General features: G+C 35.2%; 1 protein-coding gene across 4 annotated transcripts in view; it reads left to right on the top strand.

Annotated features, from left to right (window-relative positions):
* Stag1 (stromal antigen 1) overlaps nt 1-24170 on the top strand; it is a 366592-nt gene that overhangs the window by 305272 nt on the left and 37150 nt on the right. For all 4 annotated transcript variants that reach the window (XM_010625514.3, XM_010625515.3, XM_010625516.3 and 1 more), the window contains 2 exons: nt 8577-8657; nt 21340-21432. In XM_010625514.3, coding sequence (XP_010623816.1) covers nt 8577-8657; nt 21340-21432 — 174 coding nt within the window. The remainder of the gene's footprint in view (nt 1-8576; nt 8658-21339; nt 21433-24170) is intronic.

Below are 24170 nucleotides of genomic sequence, written 5' to 3'. Positions count from 1 at the left end.
TTTTTTTTTTTTTTTTTTTTTTTTTTTGTGTGTGTGTGTGTGTGGTACTGGGGATCAAACTCATGACCTTGTGCTTGCAAGACAGGCACAGCATCACTGAGCTAAATCTTGACCCCTCTCTGGAGCTTTTAAGGCTGCAAACCCTAGAATGGGGGAGAAACTGGAGTCAATGGAACAGCAGAAGGTTTGTTCCCCAGAGAGATACAAAGTCAAAATTTTAAGGACCTTATAAAGAAGGCTCCCAGCTATATTATCCTGGAATAATGCCAGCCCACTGTACAGATCGGGGTGCACATTTGAGTCTTACCTGTTAAGGCTATACCTGCTAGGTGCCAGCTTCACAGATAAAATTTACTAGGACTCTTTCACTTTTACCCCCACTGAGGGGAAGCTCCTAGGAGATAGATTCTGGGGTGTTTTTGTTTGTCTTGCTATACTATTGTTCCAAGGCTCTGGATTTTACCAGATTTCCATTTTCTGCCATGAGTTCCAGTGTTCTCCCGTAGCCACTCACCTCCACATGCTACTGCACACCTATTGCTTCTGATTTTGTTCTGGGAAGGAACAGGCAAGTGCAGGGTGTCTTGTGTCCACCACCTTGTAACCTCCAGAATAATGAACTTCAGCTATATTTTATCTTAAAATTTTAACATTAAGGTAAACATTACATTTTTAGAGAAAATGCTGGTAATTACTTTCAAAGCAATTCCAAAATTTTTGATTATTATCTAATGAAAAATTCTAATTATGACTGTGTTCCAGGTACTGCTCTAGGTATTGATAATATCAGCACTTGCCATGGCTTACTTTTGGTAGTAGAACCATACTTAAAATAAATTTGATAACCTTTAGTAAGTTTTAGAGCTTCTTTATTCACATATAATTTGGAGAGCAAGAGACAGCGATTCAACATACTTGCCCTACTCTAAGACAGTTGAGTAGAGTGATTATCTTAATTCTATATCAGAATAGAAAGAATTGCTTTATGTACTCTAGACACTGAGGAAGACCAAAATGCCAACTTCACAATTAGATGTAGGTAATTTTTAGGAATTACTCATTCTCATTTGGTAATGTGGAATGCTTAGATGATACTTTATTACTCTGAAGCAAAAAGAATTTCAATATATAGATAATTTCGTATTTAAATTCAAGCAAAGAAGCTAGATGCAGTGACTTTTGTGGACCCACTGACCCAGGAGTCTAGCCTGAGCAACATAGTGAGACCTCCATCTCAAAAAAAAATGTTGTAAGTTAGTAACAGAAACTTTTCCTATCGCTATGATTCTTTTAAATTGCCTGGCATGATTCTTATAGTTGTTGCTTGATTCATATATTACATTCCTAGTCACAAAATGCTATCTACAATGATTTGTGTCATTTATATTCATTAATTTATACTCTACAAATAAACTTACTTTAATCTATTAATTCATTCATTAATTTTAAAACATTCTTTTTTTGAGAAAGGATCTCTCCATGTAGTCCATGCGGGCCTTTAATTTGCTGTATAGTCCAGGCTAGCCTCGAACTCTCAATCCTGTATCAGCTAGGATTACAAGTGTGCACCACTAAATCTGACTGCTTTGTTATCAGTATAAACTCATAGATTCCTATTTTATTCATCTTGTTAAAATTTAATATTCGTGGTATTAAAAAATATTCATGGTATTGATTTTGATGATCCTATTGTTGCAGCTTTGGTCAGTGGAACTCCTTTCAAATCGGGTTCTGTGTGCTTTTCATATTTTTTTTTAGTGCTTCCAGTGAGAATATGTTACAGAGTCTACTTAAACTCTCTCCTGTGCTAGTGAATTTTTAACCTATGATGAAAGAGTATTAGAAGTTTTTACAGTTCTTTTTAAAATTAATTGTAATATTCTTTTGATATACATAACAATCACATTCATCATAGGAAATTTGTACCTGTACATAATATATCTTGATTCTTCATTTTCCCCCATTCCTCTCCCCCTTCATTCCTTCTTTCCTTTCCCATTTACTAAAGCTTTGTTTTCATTTATTTTTGTTTTGTTTTGTTTTCCCTTTCTTCCTTTCCCTCTCCCCGCTCCCTGTTCTCCTTCCCATTTGAACATTTTCTTCCTACTTCCCAATATCTGTCACCCATTTTGGTTCTTACTTACCATTTGGGTTTCTCACACAAGAAAAATGATGTAGTATTTAAACATGTGTGTCTGATTTATTTCACTTAAAATTATATTATCAAGGCATACCCATTTACCTAAAAGTACAGCTCTAAATAACATAACTTTCCTTTCCTTTCCTTTCCTTTCCTTTCCTTTCCTTTCCTTTCCTTTCCTTTCCTTTCCTTTCCTTTCCTTTCCTCCCCTCCTCTCCCTTCCCCTTCCCTCCCCTCCCCTTTTCTGGGACCTTGTGCTTGGGAGGCAGGTGGTGGCACCACTGAGCTAAATCCCCAGCCCCCATAATAATCATTTTCTTAAGAAGAAGCCACATTTCTGAATTTGTGGTAATATATTTTCATACAGTTTTTTTTGTAACATTGAAGCAAGAAATATTTAAATTATCTCTATTCTGTTTTGTGGCTTTCAGCCTGTTTACTGTGGGTATAATTTTGTTTGTCATCTTCTCATATATTCATTTTTTTAAGCCTAGGCTACTTTCATTTTATTGATGATAAAACTGAAGCAAAAGGTATTAAAGTTTGACTAAAATCACAGAGCTCTGGTACATTCTCTCAAACCAAGCTTTTTTTTAATTAAAAAAATTTTATTAGTACATCCTTGCAATACATAATTATGTTCATGGAGAGTTGGTACATGTACACAATACATCTTAATTCTTTTTACTTCATACTAAGCTTTTAAATTCTTTATCCATATTTTCTGCTACTGATATGTTACTGCCATTTATGGCAGCTCAGGTTATACTTTTGCTCTTTACCATACCTTCTTTTCCTTACTTCATACCTTTTGATATTTACTGCATATCAGATTCTTTTTTTTTTTTTTCCTTTTTTCTCCAAATGTCTTTTGTGCCATTTCAGTGGGAACTGTGGAGAGAGATTAGATGCTTAGTACCTAATTTATCATTATGTACTGGAAATCACATTCAAATTGAACATAATATAGTGGGTAACTTAGGCCAGATAATTTTGGGGGGCAGATTAGCTAATTGCATATAACTGCTCTTCTAGAATACACATTTATTTCCCTGACTGGCCTTAGAAATTATTTCTCATTGTTTCTTGTGTATACTTTACCAGACATTTTACCATTCCTCTATCTGCCATCTATACAAGGCTTCTTGGTTTAAAAATTTAAAAAAATAATTTCGAATGCCAGGTCCTGAAGGTATAGAGGGGTACAGTATTGGAAATAATCTTTAATTCCAAGAGTCTTTTGACCTTTTTTATAAATACTACCTCCTTTATATCTTTTCTTGTCATATTCAGGCCTTACTGCCATGTTCTTAGTTTAATCCCTCATATATTCTCCTGTGAATCACAACAGAAACTTATTTTTGTTTTAGTCACCTAATTTTTATCACCAATTCAGATTTTATTCTAGTAATTCTAACCCATGTGTGTACGTTAGAAACCTTTAAACCCCCCCCCACATTAACTCAATGAATATTTTCAAATATCATAAGAGTATAGGAAGTGGGAGGGGAAAAAGGGAAAAGAAAAAATAAGTGAAAAGGAGAAACATGGAAACAATATCTTTGTAACCAGGGAAGGGTGGAGTGGCTGAGGGGAGGGCTGGGGAATAGGGAAAAATAAGAACCTGATAAGTCATGTATAGGTGCAAGATCCCAATGATGAATCTAACTGTATTATATACCTAATAAGCACCAATAAATTTACTAAAGATTAAAAAAAAAATCTAGCCCATATTATCCATTGTGATAGTAAAATCCCTTGAGTGGCTGGCTATTGAGTACTGACAGTATGGCCACTCCACATTTAGATGGCCTGTAATTAATTTGAGTTGTGCACCATTTATTCTGTTGGATATTTTGCCACATACATCTAAATGCTAATACTTTCTGAATTCAGAAGTGAGAAGTAGGATGTGGTGGCACACACCTATAATCTCAGTGCTCCAGCAGCTGAGGCAGGAAAATTGCTATAAGTTCAAGTCCAGCCTAGGCTATATAGGGAATTCAAGGCCAGCCTGAACTACATGGCAAGGCCCTGTCTCAAAAAACAAACAAACAAAAAATAAAGTGAGTTATTTTGCAATGAGCAATTAGAAATTGAAAGTTTATAAAATATATCATTTATGAAAGCTTCAAAAATATGAAATATTTAATTATAACAAAATATGTATAAGATCTATATACTGTAAACTACAAATCATTAATAAATGAATGCAAGTTTCCTGTACTGGAAGACGCAGCATTACTAGTATGTGTTGGTTCTCCACAGGCTTATCTATAGATTTAACACAGTTACATTTAAAGTTTTTGCAGAATTTTATGCAGGAACTAACAACCTTATTGTAAAATTTATATGGAAAGGCAAAAGAATTTAAAAACTTAACTTTGAAAAAGAAGAACAGTGTTACAGGATTTACACTACCTGATTCCAAAACTGTACAGTTATCAAGACCATTATTTTTGTTTTGTTTTTTTGCACTGGAGATCAAACTCAGACTTTGCACCTATGAGGCAGGCAGCACCACCACTGAGCTAAATCCCCAAGACAGAATTCTACTGAAGAAAGGATAAACATATAGATCAGAGAACATGTAGCACACAGCTGTAATCCTGACGTGCTAGGATGCTGAGGCAGGAGGCTCACAAATAATTTTCAATTTCTAAATAAGCATATTGGAGAAAACCTTTTGCTTAAATAATCTGAAACCTGGTTATTTTAATGTAAAGCAAGCAAATCTTGACTTGTTGCTGCAGTATTTCATTTACTGATACCACCACCACCACCACAACCTCCAGAGTTTAGTACTGGGGGTTGAATCAGGGCCTTTTTCCCTTTTTCTTTTTTTTTTTCTTCTTCTTATACTTTGCATTTAAAAATTTTTTATTGGTGCATGATAACACTCATCACAGGGAATTTGTACCTTTACATATCTTGTTACTGCTTTTTTTCCTGTTCCCCTCCCCTTCCTTCAGCCCCTCTTCCCCTCATTTACAAAACCTTTGTTTCCATTTCTTTCCTTCATACTCTTTTTTTCTTCTCCCATCTTTCTTTTCCCTTTCCTCCCTCCTTTGTTCTCCTTCTCATTTGAACATTTTCTTCCCATTCCCTGTATCTGTTATACATTTTGGACCTCATTTTGGTTTCTCATACCAGAGAAACAAGATATTTAAATTGTCAAATTTGTCTTGATTAATAGTATGGTCTCAAGGTGCATCCGTTTAGCTGTTTCTCTAGCTTATCCTTCTGTATGACAGAGTAGTACTCTGTTGTATTAAAAAACCATATCTTCCTCATCCACTCATTGGTTGATGAGCATTAGGGCTGTTTCCAAGATTTAGTATTACAAACTATGCTGCTATAAACATGCGGTTTGCAAATATTGCCAAAGTATTCTTTTAGTTCTTTCAAGAAGGGGAATAGCTGGGTCAAATGGAACCTGCAGTTGTAAGTTTTTTGAGGAATCTCCAAACTGATTTCCACAGTAATTATACCATTGTACACTCCCACCAGCAGTGGAGAAGTGTTCCTTTTTCTCCATGGCCCCGCCAGAATTTGTTATTAGTTTATTTCTTAATAATAGCTATTCTTTCTGGAGTGAGATGGCATCTCAGAGTTGTTTTAATTTTCATCTCTTGAATAACTAGTGATATTGAGCATTTTTTCATATATCTGTTTGCCATTTCTACTCTTTTGGTTTCTACTTCTTCATCTGAAACCTTTTTTTTTCTTTTTTGAGACAGGATCCTGCTTTAACTGGCAATTCTCCTGCCTTAGACTCCCACAGTGTTGAGATTACACGCTTGTGCCACTATACCCAGCCATGTTCATTTTTATGGCTTTTAAATTTTCATGTGAGGATAATAATAGAAACACTAAATAAATTTAGCAAATAAAATAAGGGAGTACTATATTGTTACATAAACTATGGCAACGAAAGTACTGTATATTGAAATAGAAGTAGCATAAAAGTGTTACTCAACATAATTGTCTTTTACAGTTGGTTGGTTGGTTGGTTCATTCGTTCATTAGTTAGAGGCTGGCCCTGAATTGGCAGTCCTCCTGCCTCAGGCTCTCAAGTGCTGGGCTTCCAAGCCTGCATCACTATATCTGAACTTTTATCTCCTTCCTTTCTTCCTTCCCCTCCCTCCCTCCCTCTCTCCTTCCCTCCCTTCTTCCCTTCCTATCTCCCTTCCTTCCATCCTGTCTCTCCCTCTCATTCCCTCTTTATTTCTTTGGTTCTTTCTTTGTTTTTTGAGGCAGGATCTCACTTAATAGTTCATGCTGGCCCAGAACTCACTGTGTAGTACAGACTAGCCTCAAATTTGCAGCAGTCCTCCTGCCTCTGCCTTCTGAGTGCTGGGACTACAGGCATGTGCCACCATGGGTGGCTATATCATGTGTTTTAATCAATTTATTTTATTTTATTCTGCTGTGTGTTTCCCTGGAAAACAGGAACCAAAGACTTGAGCCACGCATTTCACAAAATCTAAAATAAACTGAAATGCCAATAAAAAATAAAAGGTGCCCATCCCCACTGTAATTAGGGTCGTGTAATTTAAAACATCATTAAACCTTAGTTTGTGTCACAAATATGCCTCTTATCCTAGCACTTTGAAGACTGAGGCAGGACTGTTCAAGGCCACCCTGGACTACAAAGCAAGACCCTGTGTCCAAAAAAACCTTCAAAAAAGAAACTATTACTCATACAAAATAGAATCACCAAATGTAAGATAGCTGAGGATATCAAGTGTTCATGAAAACATGTTGCAACAGTAACTATCACTGACTTTGGATACAGTTTGGTAATATCAGATAATCCTGTTTATGTTGAGCAATCCTACTTCTAAAACAGTGGTTCTCAAAATGTAGTCAGGGAACCTGTGGGGTAGATCAATATAGTCAAAATTATTTTCATAAGAAAGTGAAGATGTTCTTTCTTTCCATTCTCATTCTCACAGGTGTACAACAGTATTGGTCTCATAATGGAGAATATATCATATTAATCTATAAAAGCTATTAAAATGTACTTTCAGCTAGTCTATATGACAATAGATTTTCTGCATATATGGCAATCAAAATATAGGAGAATGCAGAAATAGGAAAAATCCACTTTTTTTTCCTGTTAAGGCAGACTAAAGAGATCTCTAAAAATGTAAAGTTGTATCTCTTAATATGGGGCTCAGTGGCACACACCTCTAATTCCTCCACTTTGGGAGACTGAGGCAGGAAGATCACAAGTTCAAGCCCCACCTACACAACTTAATGAGACCCTATCTCAAAATACAAAAAGTCAAACAAGGTAGGGATATAGCTCATTGGTAAGAGCATCCCTGGGTTAATCCCTGGTAAGAAACACATTCAATAAACTTTATTTCCTTTTAGAAAAATTAGTTCATTTTTCAAAAAAATTGTTAAGGTATGATCAATTTAATCTTTATATTTGAGTAGATAGAAAAATATTTAATAACTATTTCTTTGTTTTCTGATAAATTACTGTCTTTACAGGGTTCACCCACATAAACTAAAGCTGTTTGAGGTCCTTAGTAATTTTTAGCATTATGACAAGGTGAGAACTAAAGCTCCACAGACATTATGCTGTACAATTTCCCAGGATATATATATACATGAATGTTTGTGGCAGTTACCCCAAATGACCTAAAATTCAGAGAAGTGTAACAATTTTTTGACAGTACATTGAATAAGAAATTGTTCTTAATGTTTTACAGAACTAAAATCTAATAAACTAGGTATTTTCAACATGTATAAATCTTAAACATAAAGATTAAATGAAAGCGGTCAGACTCAAAGTAATATATAGTGCATGATTTCATTTACGTAATGTTCACAGTTATGCATAGTAAATTTTAGGGATGGAGACTTAGGTGGTTAAATATACCAATTACCATATAAGTCAAAATAACTATTACCCTTAAGGAGAACTATACTGTATTGAGATAAGACATTGACAGTATTCTGTTTCTTGACCTGGGTGGTAGTTATACAAGTAATTTTGTTTTATATTAACTTACTAATCTTTATATTTGTTTTATGCACTTTCAGATATGTGTGTTTATTTCACATTTAATGTTCATCCAAATAAGTGCAATATTTCATTTTTTAAATTTGCATAAAAATAATTTCATCATTTAAATCTTAAGCAAAATATTCATGACACTACATTTTTGTTTAAAGCATAGTGTTATTTGGGTCCATATTATCAAGATATGTTCTGTCTTTAATCTCTTGACTGATACGCTGGTTTATCTGTTTTTTAACCATGTACTTTATCCATTCTCAGTAATTCTATAAAAGTTTGGACTTGAAACTATTATAAAATAAAACAATTACAAGCATTCTCCTAGTACTGTGAAAACAGAAATTTTCTGGTGTTTGAACTTTTATTAAAAAAGTTTTTTTTTTTTTTCATTTGATACAGATAGTCGTACAGGCACTGCAATGTTCCCATTACTCGATTCTTTGGCAGTTGGTGAAAATTACTGATGGTTCTCCTTCCAAAGTAAGTAAGAGTTTCTGTAGGCAGAAGAGTTATTGTTAAAATAATGACCTTGCTTAACTCATTCTTTAATAATTTATTATCAGTTATATAAATTATAAAGCTTTATAAAATATATGATAATTTATTGTTACCAGTTCTTGCTTTATCTCATATGTTTACCTCTTTCGTATGATACTTAAACAGTAGACATAGCAATATAAATATAAATTAAAATACTTATAAGAAGTAAGTGTATTGTACACAAGAGTTCTGTTAGGTGGCATGCTATAAGAAAGACAGTAACAGTGAAAGATAATAGTATTTAGCTTTTGGTTCTGGCATTATGGAATTTGTGGGCCCAAGGTAAATAATTCATCTGTAAAGTTAAATACAACTCACAGTGTTAGGTAAATTTTAATCTGTCCACAGTTATGCAAAACTAAAAGGAAAATAGAAGTCAGAGAGTAAATGAAAGTAGGATCCAAGAAAATCAGAAAGAACATTCCAGCTTTTATGTTGGTGATCTTTTCTAATGTAGAGAAAGTCAACAGCCCTTTCAAATAGGAGGTGGTCACATCTCCCTGACTAAATTGCAATTAAATGTTGATTTATGCTTAGCACAAGGGTAAGTAGAAATGAATGCACACTAGCTACGTGGAATGAGGGTTAAAGAAAACTCAAAATGTATCATTGACTAAAGGTGGGAAAATAGGCCTCCTATGAAAGTTTAAAAGCATGAACTACTTTTCACTTAACGTTTCCACCCAGAATTCTAATTATTTCGTAACCAAAAAGAAACTGGTTCAGATTTTTATTGAAAGTAGTCTACTAGTGATACCCCTAATAAGCACCTGAAAGATTAAAATTTAAATTTTTTCTGAAAGAATATTACCTCAGAGAATTTTCCACACATGAAATTTGAGGAAAACAGAGATCCTTTAAAAAAAAAAAAACTCAAAAGAATTGACAAGACAAAAAATATTTACGTATTGCAATTATCTGACACAAAACTAAAATAAACATTTCCAGAAAATTTCATGAGATGAAAGAGGCACATGGTTTTAACTGTAGCACTTGGGAGGCTGAGGCAGAAGGAAAGAACCAAATAAAGCAGCTGGGTATGATGACACATGTTCATCATCCCAGCACTCAGGGTGCAGTGGCAAAAAATGTGGGAGTTTGCGGCCACCCTGGGCTACGTAGTGAAACCCTGTCTTCAAAAAATAGAGATCATGTGTTTACATATAAAACCAATAATATGGAGTAGTCTTTTCTGAGAAAAATTTTTTTCTTCTTCATTAAAATTTTAGTATTTCTCTGCATTTGAAAAATAGTTTTGTTTTGTTTTGTTTTGTTTTTGTCCATGGCCATACCACCCTGAAAACACCCAAGCTCATCAGAAAGATAGTTTTTTAACTAGAAGGGTGGTAATGTATTAGATAGCCTCCTAGTTTTACTGTGTTATGGATGGTTTCCATATGGAAGCAAAATTAAAATGTAACCATATTAGTAATAAAAGCCATTTAAACACTGTGTTACATTTTCATATCTTTTGAAATGTTCTTTAAAAAGGTAGAATTGGAGCTGGGCGTGGTGGTGCTTGCCTATAATCCCAGCACTCAGGAGGCTGAGGCAGGAGGGTCGCTGTAAGTTCGAGACCAGCCTGGGCTACATAGCGAGTTCCAGGTCAGCCTCAACTACATAGTGAGACCCTGTCTCAAAAAAACCAAAAAGAAAAGGTAGAATTGGGCCAGGGATTTAGCTCAGTGGTTCCACCACCTGCCTTGAAAGTGCAAGGTCCTGAGTTTGATCCCCAGTACCAATAAATAAACAAACAAATAAAGAAATGTATGTATGTAAAATTAAAGGAGATTGGATGTATATGTTAAAATTTTGTATCAAGAATTTATGTATTATAAAGGTGTTTTTATTCTAATTTTCTTTTCATCTGGTCTTTTCATCTGGTCAATTTTTTATTGTTGCTTTTATTGCAGTCCTAGGGATCAAACCCAAGACCTCTCACATGCTAGGCTTGTGGTCTTACCACTAAACTATATCACTAGCCCCCATCTTGTGGTTTTCATTTTTTTCGGTAGACTTTATTTTGATTATCTGAGTTATTTATATTTTGACTAAATAATAATAATTGCATTTAATTAAATTCTTTTCTAAAATCTTAGAGTAATTATCAAATCTTTCTTTAAACCTAATTTAAATTTTCTCCTTTTATATTTCATATGTAGAGTGAGATTTCCTGTTCTTAAATATATTTCTTTTCTATTTTACAATCCTGTTACAGCAGAATTATCTTGAGATTCTTTTCCTTTCTGTTTAATTTTTGTGTCACATTCCTCTAATAAAAGCTCCATTTTTGTGTCAGTCGTGGTACGTTTTCATGACTGTCATTGTCTCAGTGGCTTTTCTTTATGCCAAAAAGAATGCTGCAGCATCTTTTACATGATAACTGTTTGTAGTTTTCTGTGTATTTATATTATATATAACATTCTTTACTTCGGCTATTTCTTCTCACTTTGAACTTGGTTGTCATTGTTTTTATCCAAAGCGTATTGAGTAATTATTATATATATCAGTGTCTGTAATATAAAGGTGGTTCTGCAAGTGATTCAAGAATTGACAAGCTTGAATTCTCTGAAGGCACATGCATACATTAAAAATAAACCTTTTATTGCCAGGTTCCCCCATGCAAAACAATTAATGACCTAAATAATTACTACTAGATCAGGAATTGCCAAATTTTCTGATCCCCTATCTGATATAGAATACTTTTGGAAAAATTAAAAGCCTCATACATAAGCTTTGTACACATAATCTATTTTATTAGGATCTCACATGATAAGATACTTTTGACTGTAGTTCTAGACATATCATTAGCTTGTATTACCTTGAGACAGGTCAATTTTTATTTACAACATGGTGGATGTAGTGGTACATGGCTATAATTCTAGCAGGAGGCTGAGGCAAGAGGACTCCCAAGTTTATGGCTTGAACTACATAGCAAGACCTGCCTCAGAACAAAACAAAAATCAGTTCACAGTTATACCATGTGGGTAGGTTTCATTAATCATTCTGTATGGCTAAGAGTGTTTAGATGAGAAGTTACTATGATTTTAAATAACTTGGTTGTAATATTATTTAAAGTATATGGAGGATTTCAGTAACGATGCACCTAAAACTCCATTTTTCCCCTTTAACTTCTTAAAAATGTAAATGTACAGCTGGGGATTTAGCTCAGTGGTGCTGCGGCCTTCCTGGCAAGCACAAGGTTCCAAGTTCAATCCCCAGTACCAAAAAAAAGAAAAAATTTAAATGTAATAGGTACTGGAATATTTATAAATGTTAAGTGAAGGGAGGGCAGGGATAAGGGGAAAAATTAGAACCAAGACCTGTCATGTAAAAGTACAAGATCCCAATGATGAATGTAATGGTACTATATACCTAAAATGTACCAATAAACTCAATGAGGGGAAAAAAATGTTAAGCCAGGTAATGTTTTTAAAGTTGGTCATTTGGAAGCAATCTGAAAAGTCTATTACATAAAGTAATTTATTTTGTCGAAAAATGTTACAATAGAATGGGTCATTTAGCTGACAAAGGAGCAGACCAGGTGGCCACCATCTGTTTTTCCTCTAGTCATTAGCATATTTACACACATTCATTTAAATTTTTGAAGACAGCAAGGCATGGTGGTACATGCCATAATCTTAGCACTTTGAATGGCTGAGGCATGAGAATAACAAGTTCATTCCTAGCTTAGGCAATTTAACAAGACCCCATCTAAAAATTAAAAATAAAAATAAAGACTGGAGACATTGCTCATTGCAATGGCCTGAGTTCAAACTCTCCAGTACCTGGGGGGGAAATGTAAAAAGAAATGCTTACAGAAAATATTTGTAATGTGTATGTAAGTAGTTTATTGTGTAGCTACATCATAATTTATTTTAGCACTCTCCTTTCTTGAATACTTAATTTTTTTTCTTTTTATTGAGTTTATTGGTACATTCTAGCTTTACAGTACAGTTATATTCATTACTGGGATCTTGTACCTTCACATGACAGGTTTTGGCTCTCATTTTTTCCCCTTGTCCCTGCCCTCCCTTCACCTCTCCTCCCCTCCCCATTTACAAACACTTTATTTCCATTTTTTCATTTTCTCATATTTTTTTCTTTTCCCTATTCCCTTTCCCTACCCTTCCCACTTTTAAACATTTTTGTTAAAAAAATTAATGATGCATTGGGCATTGGGTACAAAAGCTTATTCTGTTTTCCATTGTTTCATCTTGTATCCTATTCTTAGAAATGGAATTGCTGGATAAAAAATTGTATGTACATTTAAGATTATTAATACATACTATCAAAGTACGTTTTAGAGAGTACTTTCTAAAGTTTATTTTTCTTCTCTACTGTCATGAACTCTCATTTGGGAGGTTATGAATGGTAGTTATATTTGAAATTTAAATTTAAGTTATAATTTAACCTAATAAACATTTTATACTGTGAAATGAAGTATTTGAGAAGACTGTAAGAATAGGCTTAGATCTTTATTTGAAGTAATAGTGCTCTAGGTTTCGCCAGTGAGTATTTCCTCTGTTCCCCTGATTTCCAGAGTTGAAGCTCTTGGGCAGTCTCACAGGTCACGCTCAGTATACTTTGTTCCGGTGCCCCCTAGTGCTGGTCCTGTAGAAGAGCCTTCAGTTTCTCTTCTCTGTAGCAGAAAACATCCTTCTTCCTTCAGCTCCTTCTGGACATACACAAAGACATTTAAAGAGCCAGGTAAATAAGAGTTAGGACTAAAATAATGCCCCTACTTGCCTTCTTTGGCTTGGAGATGCAGTCTTTTATACTCATTTTTTTTTCCTCCTGTAGTCTTATGTTTGTGCTACTCTGCCTTGATATTTTTGTTCTAGACTTCAATAGGAAAGGCTAGGCACCCTAGCTTTCTAGACTCTGGCCCTATTACTGACAAAGAAAAATCAGCATTCTCTAGGTGGTCATAAGTCATATTATTATTGAAGTGTTTAGCTACAATATTTGTTTCTCTATCACCCTCTTGGCTATGGTTTTTCCTCTGCAAATTCCAACTTGACCTCCTAACTGGAGATGAAAGTAGCACTGATAGTGACCAAGTCCCTTAAACCTTGCTGTTCTTTTCACAATTATACATTCCCGGATATAGGCTTAAATGTGTAAAAACCTATAGACTGCTTTCTGTATATCTTTCTATTGTTCTCCTTCAGAGTGGTCGTAAAGAAGGTCTTTGCCTGGAATTCACTCTTATAACAGAATTTAGATATCACCTATCCATGTGTAGAATTACTGCTTTGAAGGGAATAAAATAGGACTAAGGATGAAAAATATCCCTATTGGAACAATTTTTTACTAGTTAATCATTTTATTTCACTTCTTCTGGAATACAATATTTACCTTCCATTTTCATTTCTTGATAATTATATTCCCATTAACTATCCAGTTAGTTTTAAAACTTTGCTCTTCAACATTCCATGACTCCAAAGTCATGCTTTAGTAGGTCTTGTTATCACCATTCACAGGTTCTTGTTGGCTGCACTAGAAAAATTAGGGAGGGAAAGTCCACCTTTTATTTAATATCCATTTCTTGTTCAGCTCTCAGAATGTCCTTTTTAAAAGTCGAGAATACAGAAGAAGGTGAGTGTTCATACTAAGTTCTGAATTGCACATTTTTTTTCAGCCCCAGCATTTAAAAAATCTGGAAATCAGAAGTAAAAATATTCAACTTAGAAAAATTAAAACTTAAAAATCATGGTTTCTGCATTTCATTAAAAGTATCACACTTGTGTTTGCAGTGCTGGACTTCCTAGTTTAGAGCTTTGCTTTCTGGTAGGGAAAATCACTCTTGCCAGGATAGCAAAAAGCTTCCTCAGGTTCAGCAGCCTATCTTCTTGCACGCTGTTTTTATCTACAAAGGGGGCATAGTCTTTTAACACCTAAAGAACTATCTGTTCTAAATATCTATTACTACAATGTAAGAATGTGTTTTAACTGAGCTAATCAGATATCTAAGGCAGTATTAAGAATATTTAGACAAAACAGAATGCTTCTCACTTTCTAGTACAGAGATTGGCAATTTTGTCCACCAAAATTAATGTTGTTTGCTTTGCTGTTAGGCCATTTATTTGAGCAGAAAAAAACATATCTTATGTTAACTTAATATTCTCTGAGTGACAATAAGGCATTTTCCCTCGAATAGTAGCTTTGTTGTTTTGGGGAGGGAATCTTATCTAGTAATTAACAATTGCTAGATGTTTATAAAATTGAGCTCAAATTTTGGACATACTTCCTACCCACTGTGGCAGGATAAGTATGTTACTTCACCTTGAGCTTCAGTTTCCTGATATATAAAATGAGGATGATACTTAGTGCTGGCTAGGTTTGTTGAAAAAATTAAATTGAGGAAAATGTTTCAGTTAATCTATTTATTAAACCTCAGCCCTAGCTTTTTCCATATCTTCTTCCTGCCCGAACAAAGAACTGATAGTAAATGATCTTTTGTCCAAGGCTATGAGAGTAAATAAACATGCTTAGTGGCTAGTGTAAGTTTGGGATACAGCATGGTAGATTTTTGTCCATCTGAATTTTGGGATAATTTGGGGATTCAAATCTCTCACTTTGGTCCTAACAGTCAATACTTTTCCCCTGTCCCTCTGACTCCTTTAGCTTCCTTGATGTTTGTACACTACAGGAAAGAGAAACCAGAAGATGTTTTGGAACTACAATAGGCAATTTAAGGGTTCCTGGATCATAAATGGATTAGCCTTTGAGGAAATGGCAGGAGTCAGCAGGTGGGGATTCAAATTGTCAAGAACAGCAACAACACTGAAACTAGGTATTAAATTTGGGGTTTAAACATCTAGTAGTTTTACTGTATATTCACAAAAGTTTTCTGTCCCTCTTTAATGAGTCCTCTAACTCCATCAGCCATCCTTGGCCCTTATTTCTTAGTTTAAAAGTTTCTACCTTCTAGGATGGGTCCTTTGACTCTTCCTTTTTCCCCCTCAGTACTGTGACAAAACTGAGGACTTCACACATTCTGCCACTGAGCTACATGCTACATTTGTAGTTCATTTTACTTTATTATATTTTACTTTTATGATAAGGTCTCACTAAGTTGCCAAGGCTTGGCTTGAACTTGTGATCCTCCTGCCCAGCCTGTCAAGTGTCAAGTATTACAGACATGGGTGAACATCTCAGCTGAACTCTCTCTTGATTATTTTTTAAAAAGCCTCGATTTTTTTTGGGGGGGTATAGGAATCAAACTTGGGACCTTGCACTTGTGAGACAGGCAGGCAGTGGCATCACTGAGCTAAATCTCTGGCCCTAGCCTGGATTTTTTTTAATAGCATCTGTAAGACCCATATAGGGAAGCTAAAACAGCAAAGCTGATCAGGCTCCTGAACTCTTTTTTCAGTTTTGCAGCAGTAAGGATGTATGCAAGGTTCCCACAATAAAAGGGTTTCAGTAAACACAGTATTTGCCATCACATGAATAATGGGCATGTTCAGCTAGTGAATATTGAAGTCATTTTAAAGCTAGTCTATGGCTTGCATCTGAAGCATATTGGCTGCTTCATCTGAAGTGTTCTTTATGACATTTTATTAGTGGAATTGAACAGTCTCTCTTCTCAGAATTAACAGACCTAACAATGGCTTTTATCTAGTTCAACAGGCTAGCTGTTCCCTTGCAAATAACATCTTGTGTGTCTAGATCAGATGTAGTCATCCATGATTATTGCTTAGTGAGCAGTGGGCCTTGCATCAACCCAGACATGGTCTCCCAATCTATAGTATTTAAATCTAGATATATTGCTTCTAAATTAGTTATTCTCAAAATCTGTTTGGGAAGCTAAGGATACTGATTTACAAAGTAAAACATTTCCTTTATACTCTTCCCTTTGTTCTCAGTAATTTCTTGGTTTTGCACTCCCCTAACATTAACTCCTTTTGTGGCAACCAAAAGGTCTTACAGGTACTTTCCCATGTTCTTGAATAATCTTACCCTTTGTGGGTGGGTGGCTTTGAGGCTAGTGGCCTGAGCTCAGATAATGTGACATCTAAGATTGGTCTAGCCTCAATTCCTGGATCAGTATTCTTTTTCTTTTTCCTTTAATTTTTTAGTGGCCTGAGCTCAGATAATGTGACATCTAAGATTGGTCTAGCCTCAATTCCTGGATCAGTATTCTTTTTCTTTTTCAGCTTTAATTGAGTTTATTGGTACATTTTAGGGATACAGTATAGTTACATTCATTGTTGGGATCTTGTTCCTCTACATGACAAGTCTTAATTCTCATTTTTTCCCCTTACCTCTCTTTTACTTTTGTTTTGGCTATTATAGATAATGATAACCAAGGGATTTGTGTTTAGTATTCTTATTCTTTTGCATTTCCTGTATATCTAACATCTCAACCCTTTGGGAGTTGGATCTGCCATATTTATAAATTTCACTAGTAACTGAATGCTGCAAAGCTGCAGTTTCTTATCATGAGTGGCTAGGTAGTCATCCAGTGGTCATAGTTTATTTTTCTTCCACCCTTTCACACTTTCTCTTAACAAATCATAAGTATCCATATCCAGAGCTGTTGTAGCAAATCCCATCATTGCCATAAAGGGTAGGAATAGTAAGGAAAACCCCAAAGTCAGTTTATCCTATACTGTTCTTACTAGAGAGGGTCCAAGGAATTACCTCTAAAAAGGAGATAGGGACCTCAGTTTAGCCCAAATGTATTCTCCACATGTATCACAGAAAATATTTTCAGGACACATCAGTGAGAGGCATAGAATGATTTATTGGGCAGAGTTAGGGCACCACACACACAAAGCATGGAGGGGAGGCCGGCCGGCCAGCATATAAAAGAGCTAGCTAGATGGTCAGGCAGGTGGCTAGTTTTTAGATGTGTGATCTAAGATGTTTTGCCTAAAAACATTTTTAAAATCATTTATCAGTTATGTGCCATGTCTTTGTTTCTTTTAACATCAGGTTGTTGCCCTATAATGAGTTAAAACAAAAATTAACTTTTATCAGCTGTGCTAAAATATAAACTATATGTATTTGAAGTTTAGGGCTGTACCCAATTTAATAGTTTTGTTTATATACTATTTCTTTTGAAAATAAAAGTGTGTGTGTGTGTCTGTGCTTGTGAGCACGCGTACATGACTAGGGATTGCGCCCAGGACCTAGAACATGATAGCTTAGCACTCTACCATTGCACTGCAGTCCCCAGCCTCCACAACAGAAGTCTTTGATGTAACTTTTGGGGATAAGGGACTTTCTTTAAGATTCTCAAACTGGGGAGTGATAGGCCTGGAAGAAAGAACAAACAGGCCTACGGAATAAATGAGTGGGTAACCTTGGATAGCTCTGATCACATCTTAAAGCTACAGTTTCTTTGTCTCCTTTCTGCCTATCTTTATTTTCACCTACTTCACAAAAATACTTATGTAACCTCAGAAGTATGAGCAGTTCTATCTGGAAATCAGTCAATTCTGCATTGGACACCAGCTGAGTGTCTCGTAATTCATTTCTGATATTATTGACCTGGAGATAATGTTGGTTCTCATAAATTGAGGGTGCAGTCCCACAATACTGCCTCCCACTTCCAAAGCCAGTCCCAAGGCCCACAGTGTTTTACTTATGCTTCTAATTGACCTACTACAAACTGGGGTTCCCTCAACATCCTCCTTGGGTTCGATTAATTTGTTTATGTGGCTCACAGAATTTACAGAAGCACTTTATTTAAATTTACTAATTAATTGTACAGGATATGATATACCAAATGAAGAGACAGATGGGCTGAAGCTTTTAAAGGAAGAGATATGGACCTTCCATGCCTTCTTCAGGTTTATCACCTGCCTCTGGAAGCTCCCTGAAACTAATCCATTTGGGCTTTTATGAAGGCTTCATTATTTAGGTGTGCTAGACTGCATCACTGTCCATTGGTGACCAACTCAACCTCCACTCCCTGGAAATTGAGGAGTAATGCTGAAAGGCTTACCCCTCTAATCATTTGTCTTTCTATTTACCAAATCCCATCCTGAAGCTATACTGGGGATACCAACGATCAGTTAACTCATTAGAATACAAAAAGACACAACACTTTGGAAAGTCCAACGATTTTAGGAATTGTATGGCAGAAAATGGACAGAGGCCAAATATATATTTCATTTGTAGTACACAGCCTTCTGTTTAGATCTTTTATCTATTGTTTAGAATTTATGGGTACTTTTCTTGTCTGTTAAATGGGAATATCATCATTTATTTCACAGAAATTATAAGATTTATACTTATGAACATAGTACTTGGTATACACAGTAAACTCTCAACAAAAGATTGTGTCTACCCTTAACTGGCTGTTCCACATCATTCTCCGTTTTGTTTAGAATATGATTTTTGTTTTGTTTTTGTTTGTTTGGTTTTTTTTTGGATACCAGGGACTGAATCGGGTCCTTGGGCATGCCAAGCAGGTACTGGAACCACTGAGCTAAAATCCCCAGCCCTATTTTTATGTTTTGAGAGAAGATCTCACTATGTACTTTGGGCTTGCTTTGAACTCACTGTGTAGCCCAGGCTGACTTCAGACTTGAAGTATTATCCTGCCTCAGCCTGAGTGCTGGGATTACAGGCATGTACCACCATACACATCTCTAGAATATGAGACCTGTACAGAAAATATTGGCACCCATGATAAAAAAATCTTTCCTCAGTATTTCCTTATAATCATCAGTTAGCCAGATGATTTAATATGGCATTTTAAATGGCTTTGCATCTAAACTAGAAATTGATCCTGTTTTTTTTGGCTTGCTTTCTTGCCATTCTCTTTCCTGTTTATGCACCAGATGCACTTAATACTAATTTCCCCAAGTATTCAAACACTCTGTCCTATCTGGGATCGTTTCTCAGTAGATTGTATTTGTTTTTCTAGGCCTAGCTTCAGAACATGTTACCTTCTTTTGAAACCCTTTTATAACTGCTCTTTACTTTGAGTTGGGTTTTCCAGCATAGTGCCCATGCTGCCTCCTAACAAAGCACTTTTTACCCTCTATTGTATCTTCCTTGTACTCACTTGTTTTCCCTAATATATCATGAATGTTTGAAATTAAAGAAACTCAAGGAATATTGAGGTTTTGTTACTGAATATTCATCTGCAGAAATATTTAAGGTCCTCCAGACAGTATTCTTGATAAAATGCAAGTGTACTCTTCTGCGCAAAATGAGCTCGTTTTTTCCAAATATTTGCACTCAGGTTAGCAAAAGGAAATGTGTACAATTTTTGAAGTATCATTATTTGGGTTGTAAAGATACCAAAACAGTAAGTGCTATCATCTCTACAAAACAGAATAGCTTAAAGAATTTTGGTTTAATAGAAGTTTTTAAAAGTAAATTTTAGGCCAGGTGTAGTGGAACACACATCTGATTCAGACATTCTGGGAGGCTGTGGTAGAGAGGATCACAAGTTCGAACCCAGCATGGGAAACATAATGAGATGGTGAGACTTTTGTCTCAAAATAAAATTTAAAAATGAAAGTCTGGGAATGTTAGCTCAGTGAGAAGGCACTGGATTCAATTCATAGTATCATAAAATAAATAAAATGAATTCTACATGTGCTTTTGCTCAGGTAGTTACTCTTTGTTACTGTGGTAAATATCAATATAGTACTGGATTATCTGCATGTGTGTTGCTCATTTGTTAGGAGAAGATGAACTATGATACCAATAGTCCTGGTTTCAAACCCTTGTTATAACTACTTTTTAGAAGCTGGATATTCTTTTTGTTTGTTTGAAGAGGTTTTTTTTTCTGTATCTGTTTGTTAAAGGCAGGTTCTCTAGGTTGCCAGGCTGGTCTCAAACTCCTAGGCCTGACTGATCCTTCAGCCTTAACTTCCCAAGTACTGGAACTGCAGGCACATGCCACCAGCCTGGTGATAGAATCTATATAAATAGATATATATAAATATCAAATTATATAACAGTAAACCCTCAAATTTGTGCCTGACACATTGTAGTTGCGTGATAAATTTAACTTTCCTTTCAGTAGCAGTATTGTAGTTCACTGCTAGAGTATGTGCTTAGCATACAAGGCCATGTGCTCAATCCTAGCACCAATTTAAAAAAAGGAAGGAAAAGGAAATCTTCCTTTATAATTTTCATATGTTGCCTATGGAATATTATTTGGCCATTTAATTAATTGTATTCACCTAACCAATCTTAAAATAAACCCAGACTGCAATGAAGATTTATCTTTCTTCCCCCAACCTTTTCCATTGTTGAGATTATACTGTTCTGTACACATTCCTTACATGATTTTATTCACTGTGCCGTCATACTTGATTATCTTACCTCTACTTAGAGATGTAGACATGACTAACAATTTTAATATTGGCCTAAGTAAACCACATTTATAAAGGAAAATCTCTTGGGGACAATTGCACTGACCATTCCATTACTAAATAGAACTGAATGTTTGGTATTGTCAGTTTTGCTGTTCTTTCCGTTAGGCCAGATACTACAGAATAATTATATTGTCTGATTCCCAGTGATAAATTTAGCTTTACAAATTTTTTTCACAATAAACCAATTTAGCTATTTTTTTATTATTTTGGGGGGCAGATTGCTAGGATAATGTTAATTCATGCTTGAATCTTTGAATATGTTACAGGAGGATTTGTTGGTATTACGGAAAACAGTGAAATCCTTTTTGGCTGTTTGCCAACAGTGCCTATCTAATGTTAATACTCCAGTGAAAGAACAGGTAAGAAATTATCAGTTAAGAACTTTCAATGAGGGCCGGGATTTAGCTCAGTGGTTCCTCCGCCTGCCTCGCAAGCGCAAGGTCCCAAGTTGGATCCCCGGTACCAAAAAAGAAAAAAAAACTTTCAATGAAAACAACACAAATGTATTGCTGAACATAAAGAAGATAAAAACTTATATGGTAATTCTTAGCATGTATGTCTATCCCTAATACTTAATGGGACCTAACAACAGTACATATAAATGTATAAATATTTTAAATTATAATGCTAACAATCTTGTTATATAAGTATATTCTATTTTTGTACTTTGACAATTATACTGTCATCACCTAGAAGACCAAGTTCAAATTTAGAATTTTTGACTCTTAAGAATTCAGTGCCATTACTGTGTACCTAAAAAGAACCAATAAACTCAATTAAAAAAAAAAAAAAAGAATTCTGTGCCACAACATTGAGTCTAAGAAGCTAATCTATGACCTCATCTCACCTTTGACTCCTTCTCATGTGTTCATATGAACAGTTTCGCCCACCTGTCCAAACTCTATATCATCTATCTTTTCTCATTGCTGACACAAAATACCTGATACACAGAGTTACAGAGGAAAAGGCTTATTTAGCTCTCAGACTGTAGAAGTTTCAGTCCAGAGTCGGCTGGATCCAAGGCAGGGTGGCACATGGCAGAGGAGCAACAGTTCATGGTAGTGGAAGACAGGAACAGCAAGCAAGCAAGGGAATTTAAGAGCATCTTTTTTGTCCCTTTTATCTTATCCAGACTTCTGGGATTATGGCAGTACCAACCAGTCAGTGTATTGGTTTAGCACATCCTTAATCCCGGGGATCATACTCTCTAGATCCAGCCACCTCTGAAAAATCATGAGGCTTTGGGGGCACATCTAGACCCAAAGCATAACAACACCCTTCCAAATAGCTGCCCTCTGACTATTTGGAGTCCTGGAATACACACACTGGGGGTACAGTATGTCAGGAAAGAGCCTTTTTCAGGATTTGATAATATGATCAGGTCTGTGAGGGCAAGAAATTCCTGAGTCTTTGTACTTGGACACTGGTGTAGAAGTCAGGATACATATAAGGAATATTCTGTGTTTGAATAGATTTCTTCATCCTTTGGCAGGGGGCACAGTATAAAAATAGAGAAGCTCAGGAAAGTACTGTTTCCATGAAGTGATTTTTGTAAGCTATTTCTTTAATTATACTTTAGGGAGTATGTTTATATGAAACAATATGTTTGTCAAATTTGAATTTGAAACAATATAGATTGTCACAAGTTTTCCTTTGTCAGCATTTAACTTCAAAGAGAAACAGAGGTGATCTTCCCTAAATCTTATTCTTTAAATTTTTAGAACCCCAGCTGTAACTACTGTCTCTAAAACTATCCAGCTCTGGCCATTTAAACCAAAAATCTAGTGTTTTCTATCACACTTGCTTGGTCATGTCCAAAATGGCCTGAATAAAAAATATTCCCCTCAGGCTAGATGTATGTAATTCCAGCACGCAGGAGGATTGCTATGAGTTGAGGCCACTTTGGGCTACATAGTGAGTTCAAGGCCAACCTGAACTACATAGAGACTCTGTCTATTTAAAAATATAAAATAAAGTATATATATATGTGTGTGTGTATATATATATATATATCTATATCCCCTTTCATCACTAAAAGCATTATGCCACTACCATCTAACTTCCATAGTTTCTAATGAGAAATAGTCTAACAATTCTAATTGTGCTTTCAAGGTGTATTTTTTCCAACTTTGGTATTTAGAAGCTTAATTATACTATGTTCTGGCGTGTGTGTGTATGTATATATATATATGGAGGAGTGCCGCCCCTAATGTGTATATACTTCATCAGTTTGCCATACTAATAAATGTCTGGTAGCTAATGGCCAACACTTTGAGCACCTCTTATAATTGTAGAGGCCAAACGTAACTTGTATTAATCTCATGATGTCTCAATTGTTAAAATATTTATATTTATGTTTTAGCATCATTTGGTTATTTATATTTTTAAGAGTAGGAATATTTATTGAGAGAAAGATAGTTTCTGTCTAAGAGAGACAGAAAGGGGACCAGAAAGTGGTTGCCCCTTTTCTTGATATATATACATTTTTTTGTGGACTCTGTATATCCATCAGTGATAGTGAAAGTTTAGAGAAAAATGCTCAAACTACAACCCAGAGCTCACTTATCACAGAGTGCCAACACTACAATTAAACCTGAATACTGAGGTTTTAGTTTAGAAAAACAACTCATACATTAACATCTTTTGTCTTAAAGGAAGAGTAAGCAACACGCATGCCATAAGTTCACCGCCACTGATCTATACTAATGAATATACACATGCACTATATGTATGTAAGCTTTCCTCTTTTCAAATAGCACTTCCTAAATATCTTAACTTATATATTTTTATGGTTGTGCAGTGAGGGCATGAACTACCATGATTCTTGCTAGAGTTAGGTGACCAGATACATACCATACCCAAATAAATGCCAGAGTTCTGTTTTTTTTCCTTAGAAATAAAATTTTAGAGAAGGAGTTTTAATGGGTTGTTTTGAAATTCTCAGTAATAGCACAACAGAATCTTTCATTTATCACAAATGGGATGACACATACTTATTTCACACTATGTATTTAATAGGAAAAACTTGGCAACATAACTGTAATAGTTTAGCTTTCTTGAAATGTGTTGTCAGTTACCTTACAATTAAATTTCTTTT

The sequence above is a fragment of the Fukomys damarensis genome, unplaced genomic scaffold (assembly GCF_012274545.1).
Source record: "Fukomys damarensis isolate Sample0158 unplaced genomic scaffold, DMR_v1.0_HiC HiC_scaffold_37, whole genome shotgun sequence".
Lineage (NCBI taxonomy): Eukaryota > Metazoa > Chordata > Mammalia > Rodentia > Bathyergidae > Fukomys > Fukomys damarensis.
This window is presented reverse-complemented; position numbering and strand designations above follow the sequence as displayed.